This window comes from Ambystoma mexicanum, chromosome 11, assembly GCF_040938575.1.
Source record: "Ambystoma mexicanum isolate Mex_15411 chromosome 11, UKY_AmexF1_1, whole genome shotgun sequence".
Lineage (NCBI taxonomy): Eukaryota > Metazoa > Chordata > Amphibia > Caudata > Ambystomatidae > Ambystoma > Ambystoma mexicanum.
The window spans coordinates 1,114,705,842-1,114,720,831 of record NC_090934.1 but is presented as its reverse complement, the minus strand read 5'-3'; the positions used below and the strand labels follow the sequence as shown (position 1 = coordinate 1,114,720,831).

Sequence of the window (14,990 nt, the reverse complement as noted above, 5' to 3'; positions counted from 1 at the left end):
CTTTCGTTGATCACTCATGAGCAAGTGCAGTGCTTAATATGTGGGGTGTTTGCAGGGCTCAGACCTGGCACTTGGTATTGAGCCCCAGGATTTATAATCTTATCTTACACTATGTTTAATCGTGATGTGGTGTTTTGGCACTGGCCATTGTGGCAGGTCGGAAGAAGGAGTCAGACACAACACAGACATTTTTTTAAGTGTTTATTTTAAATAATAGAAAAGCCCTAGCTGGCCCTATCGCTATAGGGGAATTCCCCACCTAACTAAATTAAACTAAGGTGCTCATCTGTTGTCAGGAAGTCGAAAATCAAAATTGTCCTCAGTTCAAACTTAAACCTATCTGATCCTACCACTAATAATACTAACTAAAGTGGGACCAAAAGAATCTGTCTCTTCTGGAGGCCCTCCCTTTACCTTTTTGTCTTGCAGCTTCTCCCAGGGTCTTCTGGTTTCATTCAAGTGTGTAATATCTAAATGTCTCTTGTATCACAAAAATACTACTTCTGATGATCTCCTCTGGTACTGAAATGTCTCTTTCATGAGCTCCTGCAGCTCTTCCCAAATGACTGTGGGTCATATTTTCCTGAGCAAATGACCCTTACTATTGTTCTCTTGAATATAGTCTCTTAAATACTTTTCTTTTGCTCTGTGTTGTTCGTCTAACTTATTAGTTCTGAAAGTTTCCCACCTCCTGAGATGGCTTTACCAAGTTCCTTCTTTCGTGGTGTGCTTCACTTTGTATTCTCAACTCACAATAGATTACACAACTTTTCTTACAGGGGTCTCTCCACTCTTTACAATTGTCTCCCTTGGAATCACTTCTTGGGATTTTCTCTCTCTTCCCCCATGATAGCTGTTTCAACTTTCTTAACACTTCACAACCTTTTTCCTACTCTAGGCTTTTGAATATCTCCTCAGATATCTGTTTCTGCTCACTCGTTATTCTGTTAGTACATCTATCACAATCATAGTCTCTTTGCTTAATTACTTGTCTTCCTGGCGGCTACCCACTCCTCCAGCACACCCCTCTTTATGCATCAGCCTCGGGCGACTTTACAGGAGTCGGCTCTCACTTGGGTAGGTCAATTTCCTCTCTTCGGTTTTGCTTCTTGGTTTATAGGTTGCTCTGGTCTCTGCTGCTCTGTAGCCCGCTGCAGTCCCCAAACGGCAGCGGGTGGAAGCTTTCCTCGCTTCCTATCATCCAGGTTTTGGCATAGTTAGGAGTGCTCGAGGCCCACCATAGCACCTCTATGGTCACGCAACCTCTTTGGACGGCTCCTTTGATTCCGTCCTGTCAATGGTTCTCCCGCTGTCTGCTACACCGGTCCTCCGGCCTCACCAAATTGCCTTCCATGCTTCTCGGAGTACCGCAGGCTCTGTGGCTGCACTCAGCTCCAGCTCTCCTTGGCGTTCATACATCAGGGGGCTTTCCCTGCCTACTGCTCTCTCTCCTATGTTTGGGCCTCCTTGTCCTGTTTTCATAGCCATTTCTTCTTAAAGTGATATTGCCTTTATTTCTAGATAACGCGTTGGTTTCCACATTAACTGCAGTTGAACATAAGGAGGACACAGTGTTTTGGATGTAAGGCAGTCCCATGTATGCTGGCCCACTTAATGGTAAGGGCCTCTAATTCTAACACAGAGTATTGTTTTCACGTGGGAAGAGTTTGTGACTAGTAAATAAGATGGGGTGTTCCAATCCATCGAAAATGCATGACAAGACTGCTCCTAGCCCTGTAAGGGAGGCATCTGTTTGTAATACAAACTCTTTCGAGAAATCAACTACCTTTAGGATCAGGTTCTGGCACAGGGTTTGTTTTAGGTTGTTGTAACACACATCGTCCTCGTCGGTCCAATGAATTTTCTGGGGTTCAGCATTCTTAAGTTTGTTCAGTTTGGCTGTTCCGTCCGAGAAATTAGGGATAAACCTACGGTAATGCCCAATTAGCCCTAAGAATGCTCTAAGGTCTCTCTTAGTTTTAGGTGTAAGGTTATCTAGGACGGCCTTTACTTTCTCGCATTGGGGTTGGACACTACCATTCCCTACAAAGAAGCTGAGGCATTTCATGGCTGATTGGGCCTGCCTGCATTTGGATGGATTGCCAGCTAGGCTGGCTTCCGTGAGGGCTCTCATAATAGTAAAAAGATGGAAAAGGTGGTCTTCCCAGGTTTTACTATAAATGACTAAATGGTCAATATAAACTCCACAGAAATCGGAGTAGGGCTGTAATATTTTATCCTTGAGTCGTTGGAAAGTGGCGGGGGGCCCAAGTAAGCCAAAAGGGAGGACTTTGAACAGAAACAGCCTCAGTGGTGTCGAAACGGCTGTCTTGTCCTTATCAGGTCCATGTACTGGACCTTCCAGTACCTCTTGGTTAGGTCCAAGGTGGATAGAAAGGTGACATTCCCGAGTTTATCAATTAAGTTGTCGATGTGTGACATGGGATAAGCATTGAAATCTGAGATGGCATTAACTTGGTGGAAATCTATGCAAAAACTCCAGGAATGGTGTGGTTTTGAGACCAATACTGTAGGGGAGGACCAGGGGCTTGAAGAGGGTTCGATGATATTCGCTCTTAACATTTTGTTTACTTCCTCAACTACTATCTGTTTACGGGATTCCAGGAGTCTATATGGTTTGAGATGGACCACTTTTCCTTTAGTCATCCTAATATAGTGATATGTACATTTCACTCTTCCTGGTTTCTCCAAGAATACATTAGATAGCTCTTAGCAAATTAATTCAAAGTTATCTATTTCCTCTGGGACCAAGCAAGATAATATCGTGGCATTGGCGGCTAAAGGATATTCCTTCCACTCTTTTAAGAGGTTTACGTGGTATAGATTGGTCTTTTGTTTCCTGTCAGGTTGGGCTACCTTATAAGTACAGTTTCTTGTGCGTTCCAATATTTCATATGGCCCGTGCCAATTAGAGACACGTTTGTTTTCCGAAGTAGGTAAGATGACCAATACTTTTTGTCCTACGGAAAAAGATCTTAAACTTACTTTTTTGTCATTAGTGAACTTTTGTTGTGCTTGCGCTTTTTCCATATGGGTATACACTCGATCTCGAACAAGTCTCATATGCTCTCGCAGTCGAGTAGCAGGTTGTGAAAGGGAATGGGTGCCTCTTCTCTTTCTTCCCAGGTTTCCTGGAGCAGATATAGGGCATTGTGAGGTTCTCTACCATAGAGTAGTTCATAAGGAGAGAATCCAGTGGATGCCTGAGGGTTTTTTTTCACTGCAAATAGTGCCCAGGTAATCATACAGTCCCAGTCCTTCCCATCCTTGTCTACCAATTTCCTCAGGATAAGTTTTATAGTTTAGAATCTTTCTACCAGTTCGTCGGTTTGGGGTGGTAGACAGAAGTTCTTAAGGTGAAAATGTGGAGTAGCTCCTTGACTTCACCCATGAGCTTGCTCATGAAATTGGATTCTTGATCCATCAGGATTCCCTTAGGAAAGCCAACTCTAGAGAAGTATGGTAATAGGTGTTTTAGAATTTGCTGGGTGGTGTTGTTCTGCATGGGAAATGTCTCTGGGTATCTGGTTGCATAATCATCAATCACAAGTATATAATTGTTACCCAGTCTAGAGGTTTCCAAAGTCTAATGATATTCATCCCAATCCTAGAGAAAGGGATTTCTATTATTGGTAAAGGATTCAGAGGGGCAGGGAAGGAAATGTGAGTATTGGTTCTTTGACATATCTCACATGTCTGAATAAAGCTTTTTATATCAGCATGGATAACTGGCCAGTAAAACTTCCCACTGATATGGGCCTGGGTTTTGAATTGCCCTAAGTGTCCGACTGTCAGATGAGAATGGGCAATCTCTAGAACGATCTTTCGGTGGGTTTTGAGGATTAGTAACTGAGTTTTTCTTAGGCCTTCTGTGGATGTTTCATTTCTATACAGTAATCCTTGTTTTAAGAAGAAAAAAGGAGTCCCTTTTCTGCATCCTTCCCTTTGGGAATTGCCTGCAAGAAGGCCTTAGCGAGGGCTGGATCGTTTCGCTGAGCGAAGGCTAGGTCAGGAAAAATAGTAAACTCTTCTTCCCTTTTTTCTTCATTCATAGAAGCTTCATCAGCTTCCTCAAAGCCTAAGGTACCTCTCTGTGTATCTCCCGATTCACTCTCTTTAAAACAAGGAAATAGAGCTTTCTCAAGAATTCCCTGTGCAATTTTGTCCCCGGAATATACTCCAAATGGGATATCACTATGGTTCTGTAAGAGAACCTTTATGTCTACCTGCAATTCGCGATCTATGACGCCTGCCAGAACGTCTAGACCGAATGTACAGACCAGGCCAGATTTTGGGGACAATCTTATATAACACCCAAGAGGGGGTAATAAAACTAAGTCTGTGGGGATCATTCCTATTTTCCCTGGAGTGATAGTAGCTTCTCTTCTGATACAAATATCAAAACCTATTGATTCTTTCATGGGCACAGAAGGGCCTGAGGCTCTATGGCTAAGCTTCTGAAATTTTAGGGTTCCCCAATTTGTTTCAATTGAGTCACATCCCACCCCTGACACCACAAGTAAGGAAGGCATGTCATCAATAGTAAGACAGACACAAGTGACCACAGTTCAAGGGTGTTTATTCAACTTCAACAAGGGTATGATAAACGCCTATCTAAACCTAAATCTACAGATGGGAGCAAGCTATGACCGTCAAATAATAATAATGCGGTCCTAGTGGTTCTTGTCAAAATAAAAGGGCCTATACTAAAAAACCTATTCCCAATCTCTACCTCTAAATACAAACAGCATAGGGGGAAATGTTACAAAAAGAAAGAACTGTTCAAAATGATATGTCAGGATGTTCAGGCTGTTGGCCTCTCTTCCCCACGTTTTTAGCACTGGGCAAGGCGGTTAACGTGGGTGTAGCACAGTCTCAGGCTTCTTTAGCATGAGGATACAGTTCAATCATAACATCGGTACCTTCTGTATGCAAGTCTCTTTAATCCTCAAAGTCTCTTCATTCAGAGAGCCTGATGCAACCAAACAAAAACATTAAATCATTTTCCTCTTTGGATTTCTACAAATATTCACTTTAGGTGATTCACTATTCACCCGGATCCCCCTCAGTCAGGTTCAGATCTCTTTAGTAGAATGTTCGTTCCCTTTTGATCCCCACCAGTCCGGCTCAGATCTCTTTATCACAATGATCACAGGATATTTCAAATGTGCATTGGGTTTAGCTTGACCTGTTGCAGGACTACTTCGATTTTGCAATTGCTTCTCTTTACATTTGTCCCCTTTGGGTTTGGATACCTGTTACTCACCACTCTGAAGTAGGCCCAAGACGTGGATGAGTGACCTTGGAGATGATGGTTGTACAAGAATCAATATTCAGCCTTCTATCCCAGCTCCCCTGAGTACAAGACTCAGGCTTCCTCAAAGAGGGGCTCTTTTCTACAATGTACCTCTCTGCTGTTTCGATTGGGACAGATAGAGGTGTCAATTGAATAAAAGAGCGGGGAGAACACACACCGCCAATACCAATGCTGCAAAAGAATACAAAGATATTATACAGTGTTGAGAATAAACTAAGCAATCAGAACAGCAGTATAATACAGAACATACCTAGGTAAGTATTGAAGTGGAGCTTCCCCGTGGTGAATCTACAAAAATATGAATAACCACAGTGAGTGGAAAGAATTCTAAAGAGACTTCCTAAAGTATTGAACCAATGACAACCAACCTGAAATATGGGTATTTTGAGGATGGATAATAGTCCAGGAAACAGGAGACAACGATAGGAGAAAACAACAAACAGGAATGTTAGTATAGGGAAATAAACCCGAGCGGCACAAGGGTCGCCCTAGTGCCGGGTTGGTGCAGTATCAGCAAAGCGTTTATATGCACTTGAAGACAAGTTCACAAGAGACAGGGTAGATCACTCAGTGTCCCAAAATCCAGCAAAAGGAAAATATCCAATCAAGACAGTAGGGAAATGAAATCAATAGCAGAGATGGAGTTGCCAACTACAAATAGGTACCTGAGCACACACGCATCCAGATAAGGCATGGAAGAGTTCCGGGTGGTTGATAGCGAGTCACCTGCAAGGAGGGCAAAGTCGTTCCGCGTCTGGTAACAGCTAGCTGGGATGAGGTACCTCAAGAGGCAGCAGGAAGCAGGAAGAATAATCCAATAACGTTCCGTGTCAAAAGCCAGGCGAGCACGACAGGATTAAAGGAGGAGGCAAGCCAAAACAGGAGAAGTCCGGGTCAGAAACGTAGCGGTCAGTAGAAAGCCAATCCGGAAGCCAGGCAAGGGTCAGGACCAGGTAAGCAGATTAGGAATTCGTGCAGAGGAAACACGGAGTAAACGGACGTAACCGCTGTATCTTGTAACGCTAATTAGCAGCAACGAGCCCCTTGAAAGACGGTGGTTTTAAAGCCGTATGGGGGCGTGTCTTGCCGTACGTCTTCCACGTACAGGACGTGTCAGCTGATACAGACTCTGTCGTAGTTTGTGCAGGCGCCATGGCAACCTGTATCTACTCCACAGAGGAGCTTGTAAAGGAGTCGTATTCTGCGAAGAAGCCCGCAGGGAAGCCCGAAGTGTAACAATACCTAACAGAGACTTTCAAATGAGCACACACATGGTGCCAGACCACTCTGTTCATGGTATGTATTTTCGTTTCAAGGTTCAGTCACTCATTTAGTGCATTAATTATGTTTTCATCACTTGCCACATAAGCTTCATGCACTGTCCTCTTCAAATTCCTTCATACAATGTTGTCGCTTGCAACCTTCGGTTCCAGACAGCCCGGGTTGTTATCAGTCTCCCCAACTCACTGGCTGTCCTGCCTTCACTGGCTTTTCTTCGTTGTAGGAGCCAAGGACAGTACCACAGTGGAAACTGCTTCTCCCGGCCATGATTATCGACACAGGAGAGCCCCGGGTACCTCTGACACACAAAGCAGGAGTCTTCAGCTTTGATTTCAGGTCTTACGCTTTCTACCCTCCCAGGCTCATGAAAGTTATGGTCTTTTGATGAAAAGGGCAAGGGCCCATTCTTTGTATTACTTTTGGGTCTTGCTGTCTTTCGCCTTGTATTAAACTGCCATCTTAGAACTGCTGCTTCCTCATGTGCTTTGCCTCGCTCAGAGTGTGCTATCGTGCTCTGCCTTTGGGGAAGCGTGATGAAAGTCAGGTGCATGTAATGATCAGTAATTGCCTGACCTCGCCTGGCCATCGTGTTGGGACATGTCAGGTATACGCTCCGGTGTTAGTCTGTTTTCCCACACAGTGAGTTGTCCGTGAGAAAGTGTCTGTGTCAGAAACAGGGGGTGGGCGGGTTGAAGCCCTAAGTATCCTAGTAGGATGGGGCAAAGGTGTTATAGGGAAGGGGATACCGCATCTCGGCGTCCGGTGTCCCACTTCCACTCCCCGAAGACCCCATCCAGGTAATCCTCCCGCAGCGGTCCACCCCAAGGAACTGGATCCAAAAGCAATGGCTGTGTCCTGGCCACCTGGATGACAGATCCCCAGGCACTAGCGGGTGTGACACCTTCAAGTTTCTCACAGGTACCACCTGGTGTTGCCCGGGTATGCACGTGGGGTCTGCTATAGCCTTATGTATGTTTTTATTGTGGCATAACTTCCTATTCTTGAAAAATCACAAAATCGTCAATTTCCTGAAATCGCCTACAATGATAGCACAGGGCTGGACCCCGCTCCACCGCTTTGCAGGGCAAACGGGTGGGGTTGGTCAGATTTCATTATTGCCAGTACTCCCCAGAATGGTATGCCAACTGCATGCCAAAATGTAAGCCCACCAACTGTTGTGGGGCTGGAGCCAACAATCGCAAAATCGGCAATCTCCTGAAACCGCCTATACTGATAGCACAGGGCCGGAACCCACCCTGTGCAGGGCGAATGGGTGGGGTTGGTCACATTTCACTATCACCAGTACAACCTAGACTGATATGCCAACCTTGGGCCAAAATATTAGCCCACCAACTGTTATGGGTCTGGGGCCAACGCCGCACATATAAACACACTTTCACAAATATATATATATATACTAGCGGTACCACCTGGTGTTGCCCGGGTATGCACGTGGGGGTCTGCTATAGCCTTGTGTATGTTTTATTGTGTCATAACTTCCTTTTTGGAAAAATCACAAAATCAGCACTATCCCGAAATCACCTATACTGATAACACAGGGCCAGACCCCGCTCAACCCCTGTGTTCGGGGGCGAATGGGGGGGTGGATCAAATGTCACTACCGCTAGTACACCCCAGACTGGTATGTCGACCTTGTGTCCTAACTTCCAATTTTTGGAATAGTCGCAAAATCGACATCTGCCAAAAACACATATACTGATAGCACAGGGACGGACCCCACCTGGTGCAGCACGAATGGGTGGGGTTGGTCAGGTTTCACTATCGCCAGTAGACCCGAGACAGGTATGCAGATCTCGGGCCAAAATTTAAGACCACCAACTGTTGTGGGACTGGAGCCAACAATTGCAAAATCGTCAATCTCCTGAAACTGCCTATACTGATAGCACAGGGCCGGACTCTGCCCTGTGCAGGGCGATTCGGTGGGGTTGGTCAAATTTCACTATCGCCAGTACACTGCAGACTGGTATGCCAATCTTGGACCAAGCTTTCAACCCAACTTTTATATAGGATAGATAGATAGATAGATAGATAGATAGATAGATAGATAGATAGATAGATAGATAGATAGATAGATAGATAGATAGATAGATAGATAGATAGATAGAATAGATGTAGTTTACCTCCACTGCTTTTGTTTCCTTGCCCTATGGCCTCTGCTCTGTGTGCTCTGTGGATAAAAGGTTGATGTTGGCATCTACTAATGTTTATTTTTATAAGCGAGCCAAATAGGATAAAAACATTCAATACGAAGAATGGGATTTACCCAAACTATAGATAAATACCTTAGGTTTTAAATGTATTATTTACTGACACATTTAAAATAGCAGTGGTGAAGATGATCGCAACCTGGGTCCCAGTTGATTTGGATCACCCATTTGATGAAGCGTTCGCCAGGTGATGAGGTGCACCCAGTCTCGAACCATGGTCCCTAGTCTATCAAGGGAGATACTGAACCACGCACAGTGTGTTTGTGGCATGTACCACCATAGGTCCCCCGATAAATGACAAGGAGCCACCTAGTGGTGCAATGATAAACGGCAACTCAGAAGTCTATACACTGCATGTATCTCAGAGAAACTGGGCCAAAATGATGGCAAGATGTGTTGGGGGAGGGGCAGGGGGGACTAGTCAATTAGGCCAATAAAAAGAGCAATATGAATGAATACTAAGTAGCTATCTTTGTGCACAGCAGCACTAAATCCCCATTTCCTCTTACCCATTCCCATGCCATGCGCTGTTTCCCATCATCTCCTGTTGTTATTTTACTTGTGTAAGTGGGGTAGATATTATGCCAAAATCCCAAAGCACCACACATTCACATTCGGTCAAAATTGCATGATTAAATGTTACATTACTTGGATGCATTTCAGTAGACCCCACCCTAACACACAGTTCTAGAAAAAAAGGTTGGTTTGCATACATTGGTTGTTTGGGGTACAGGGTCTTGGATGGTTAGGACAGAAGCATGGTTACACTATGTTTCAGTGGTGGACAATAAGAGGGCAGTGGTCAGTAACGCATGCATGTTTAATAGAACTCACTCTAGGTTACTTGCTTGTAAAATAGTGATTGGGAGAAGAGGAGTGATCAGAAGCTAGATGCCAAGACCACTGCAGAGTGATGAGGAAGTAGAGGGGCTCAGAGTTATAATATTTTTGTTCAAAGGTCAGAGAGAGTCAGCCATTTTGTGATGGCATCTGGGCTTGGAATCTGCTTTGGGGTCGTCCATACTCCCCTGCTTGGTGGTTGCCCTCTTTTGATGGTGCTATAAGTAGGTACTTACCTTGCTTGACACAATAACTACATTCAACCAGATGCGTATGTCTCATTTATTCCCATGGGAAGACATATTGACTCTTCCTACCTCCCTAAAAGTACCTACCTACTTACCTTTGATTTTTGGTGAAGTCTTGGATTGGAACTAGGCACATAAAACAGCTTCAAAAATAAAAAGGAAAGCAGTAAAAAGTCATAAACACAGGAATGTTAACTGCTTGCAATTTTACTTTTAAAGTTGTGATATATGTCTAACCATTGATTCTCGTTTCTCTCCATCTTTAAACTAATTGTGTACAACTTTTTGTTGCCAAGTGATGCATTGTTTCTGGCATTTAAAGTGTGGCCTGTGTCCATGTAGAACAGCATTGCTGTTTTTGTATCGATACTTAGAGCGTGCTTAACTCACTTTTATTGGATATTAATGTTAAATAAACTATATATATGATAAATGATCTTCATGCTCGTTCAGGTTCTCTTCGTCCTTGCACTCCCTCTTTCACAACAGACCAGAATCGCCCACATCTTAAGCCAGGTTGGGAAGGCATGTCCAAAAGGCACCCTGCCACTACAAGAAAGCCACATCCTGACAAAGTGGATTCAAAGTGCGTGCGCATCGCCTCAAGTGCTGGCCCGCCCACCCGCACACACCACACCACACCACACCCTATAGTAAAATGTATGCTTACATCTCATCCATTTTAATAAATAATGTGTATGTGTATTGTGCATATTTAGGATTTATATATGTGTGTGGTTATAAATGTTTTGTATATGTGTTATTGTATTACCTTTATAAGTATCTGATATGTACATTTTTGAATGTATGTTTTCTATATATTTAATTCATGAATTGTTTCCTTTGTGTGTGGTTGTCACTGTGATAAATAAATGTAAGTATACATTCATTAGCTGCTGGTGTAAGAGCAGTATTCTGTGTTTGGACTGCAGACCACACACAAATTTAACATTGTGATTTCACGCCTAGAAACACTTGTGTCCAGGCGCGTTCTAAATGCCATATCATATCATATCATACAATACACTTCCATAATAAGCAAGTGTCTTTTTGATATTTAGCCCTACAGAACTTTCCGGTTTGTTGTTTTGGGAGGCTTCCATTCATTGTATCGTGATCCACCTAAGAGTCTACACTTCTTATTGGATGGTTTTGTTAAAGGCTTAGGAGTTGCTACCCTAGGTTTCTTTGGGTAGTGAATAATTCTTAGATTTTGTGGAGTGGGAACATAAGGAAATGTTATCTTTTGGTAATTTTCTATTAAACACTGAATAAGAATGATAACTTTACTATCCGCAATTAATAGGGGATGACATTCAAATATTTTTGTAGATGATCAAGTATTAGAAGAAGGGGGTTCAAGCCTCCCCTCATATCAGATGAGTATGCGCTGGGCCATGTGATGCGGCCGTACCCTGGCCTTGTCAGGAAGGTGAGGGAACCCATCTCAGTTGTAGTTCCTCCCAACTAGCCGAAGACAGACCTAGGCCGTGGTCATCATCATCATAACTTTCTTCAAATTGATCGTTACAATTCATGAAAGTACATAAGGGAGGAAGGATAACTCAAGGGCAATGCGTTTGTCTTGGAAGCAAGACAACCAGTGCAACACAGGTTCAAAACCTGATCCCGTGCTTAGATACCACTCACTGGTTGAAAGCGCATTATAAAATAACAATTATAATTATATCTTAACAAATAGATAGAATAACTGAGATAAAAAAGTATTACATATACCTTCCAATCCTTAATTCAGAGCAGCTACTGTCAGATAGATTTTCAACAATGAAGAGACCAATCATTCTTTACATAAAGCCGAATAGTTAAGAGCCACAGAACACAGTCTTACACTGATGATTTTTAAGAATGGAAGCATATTTAGGGAAAAACAATACAAAGTGAAGACTGGTTTCAATTTTATCACGGCCAAAGGGCAACAAGCATTTGGTACGCTGGTTTTATTTTTCCATGTGACAAACCAGGAATTGAATGGCAATAAGTTAAAACATAGCCTGGTTACAGCCAATCGTTTATACGAATATAGAGATGTAGTTAAGTATGGCTGTAACCCTGCACCAAGGTATCTTATTATTAACTGGTCAAGCAGTATTATGGTCGAACATGCTGTTAGTTAGCAATGTATTCATATTTAGGTGGGTAGATAGCTATAGAGCACTCTCCCAAAGCTGGCATATAGAACAGATGTGCAAATCAATATAAGGTTTATAACCAGGTGAGCATGCAGGTAAACTTAACAGCTTATGAAAAAAGTGATTTTCAGATATCTAGATCTTACACTGTTCCTCAAATCCCAATACTTCAGCACCAAGCATCCCATTAGCCTTAGCACGTGTAGTGTGAATGGTTGTAATGATACACAATGGCTGGCATCTATAGTAGTGGTCAACACTCCGTATCTACAAACCTGTGCACCAGGAATGACTGGGATTGGGGAGGAGGTTCGATACAAGACGAGAGGGAGAAACGGCCTTAAGGCCCACACATTTTGCAATAATAACCCTCGAACTTCTTCTGAGATTTGGAGTGATTGTTGTGCCATCTGTGACAGCTGGAAAATAGTGTTTGCTTGTGTGCCGGTTACAATCGTGTTCATTTCTTCAGAAAAGTATGTTTGTAATGTATCGCATCAAACTGGGTTGGGAGGCAAGGAGGCTATGGAAGAGCATGGATTACATAGACTTTCTAAAACCAAGAACAAGTCTTGTGTAAAATTGTCAGTGCATCTATTTGTTTACCGTGAAAAATCCTTTTAGTCTCAAAAATGGCATGCGTCTGTCTATCCTTCTTGAGGAAGAAGCAGTTGTCTTGATCAGGGATCCTTCGCCATTGACATTCTACTTTCCAAAGTGCATTTTTTGCAAAGTTTCACCTAGTACCAATTATTTATCTTTGCTTTTACATTTTACTTTTTGTGTTTGTATATGAGCTAACCCATCAATCTATAGAGAGATTTAGGCATTTTGTGTAGTAATGATAAACTCTTATATATTTTTATCTTACATCATAGTCAATATTGTTTGACTGAGGGCCTTTTTGATTATTAGAGACGTTTCTTTTGTTTCAGCATTAAATGAGAATAGTATGAGGTACTGCTTCATGAACGGTCCAATTAAAAAAGAGCGCACGGGTTGCCAGGGTGGATATTATATGTAATAACCCAGACTAGCGGGCGAGCTTTGATTTGCGCAGATTGAGTGCCTATAAAAGCAAAACATACCTCTGTAAGGGAAGTCAAAAAGAGTGTGGCTTGCGAATCGTTGAGATATTGTAATCCATGCTGAGATCATCAAATATCATTAATGAGGACGACCCTCGGATTCTCTGAAAGAAGTTACAGTGGAGTGTTTGCCTCACAGAAATGCAGCATACCCTGATTACACCCCTTGGCTTCAAAAACTACTGGTGTAATGTTGGGGTTAACGTTGGTCAGCCAGCAAAAACCAGCGTTCAACATCCTCTATATTTCTAATATTCTCCAGGCATGCGTCCCACACAGTTTGCAGCATATATTTATTGGCGTGTCCTTTGTTTGCTCTTTATTTATTTATTGTTCCCTTCTTGGGCATTTATACAGTAAGTTCTGTTTCAATGGCGTCCACAGGGCAACAGCGAGGGGACAAGTGGGGAGAAACAGTATAATACATACACAAATAAAAATATAGAATACAATTGGGGGAGGGCGAACCTACTAGGCTTTGTGAGTGTTCATTACGTGCAAGTGCAGAACAGTATGTTCTATACAGTATGTTTTCCAGAGTAGTCCATCTAACCATAACTCTGGTCCACGCTCTTAAACTCTGCGCCTTTTTTCTGCTTTCCAAGACCATCAGCCTTTTAACCATAGTGAAGCTCAGCTGGATTAATCTGGTAGCAATGGCACTCTTTTTTGCTACGCAGAACTATGCCTAACAGGCACATATGAAGCGTTGGCTTCAGGAAACACTCAATAATGGCAGCAAGAACCTCTACAAGTATCTTCTATAAGCCAACTTCCCCAAAAGACACCCTTGCAGCTACAAGAAAGCCATATCCTCACAGAGTGGAGGGTGTGCACCCCCTCACGTCCTGGCCCACCCACAGGCACACCACAAGAGCGGTTCCATGTGTTTATAACAAATTCACTAATAACGAAAACTTTCTTAGTGAAGTTAAAATAATGAAAAAATATCGACTTTTATTTTGTTTTTCAAATTGGGTGGTCCCCCTAAGCCCCTGTTTCCCCACAGTTATTACCCCACCCCAACAATCTGCCCCCCTTTTTAGTCCCCTAGCCCACCTCCATATATACATTTACCCCAACATTCGATATTTTTTCGTTATTTTGTATTCACTCAAAAAGTAATTCGTTATTTATTTTTCGTTATTTTCACTTTTATAAAACCTGGCTTGGGTAAAGGCATGATGCTCTAGTTTCTGCGTTGAACTTATTTCACAGAGCTTCGTTGATTTATGCTCTCCATTGGAACCTTCCATGAATTAGTGTAAAGCATTCATTTCTAGACACTGCTTTGGTATGTCTAGAAGTTTCCAGCTTTTGTGCCCAATAAATGCCCTAGATAGCACAGATCTCCTCCTCCCGCTATCCGAAGTGAACTATCCTCCAACCTCCAATACCCCACCTCCTTCCCACTCTCATCTCTTTTCCACCTGACTTATTCTCGCACTCCACAAAAGCATGCAGCCAGTCCGGTTTCGACAGCGACCTCACCCTCCAGCACTTTATCACTGCCACATCCACGGTGGCCAGAGATAATCTTCTTAACATCATACAAATACACCCCATACTCATTCATAACTCTTAGCCAGAAGGAAACTGCTGTGCCAGTCTCCTTCTGGGTCTCCCCTCCATTCATTTTCACACCTCAACAAAGCCTTCAACTTTGCCATCTGTATACATTAGAATTTCGGCGACTCCTTTCCCACCTCCAAACCCCTTGCCAGATGGCCACACCAGGAGGAACCAGTCTCACTTCAAATACCTACTACTGATTTTCAAATCTATTCATGTCCTGTACCTCCCCCACCTAGCCAATG

The 14,990-nt window shown here is 43.0% G+C and overlaps 1 protein-coding gene across 14 annotated transcripts in view; it reads right to left on the bottom strand.

The window, feature by feature from the left end:
* TMEM266 (transmembrane protein 266) overlaps positions 1-14,990 on the bottom strand; it is an 818,009-nt gene that overhangs the window by 567,368 nt on the left and 235,651 nt on the right. For 8 of the 14 annotated variants that reach the window (XM_069624431.1, XM_069624435.1, XM_069624430.1 and 5 more), the window contains one exon: positions 5,288-5,509. The exons of the other annotated variants lie outside the window; for them this stretch is intronic. In XM_069624431.1, the coding sequence (XP_069480532.1) occupies positions 5,288-5,509 (222 nt within the window). The remainder of the gene's footprint in view (positions 1-5,287; positions 5,510-14,990) is intronic. 14 annotated transcript variants of the gene reach the window in all.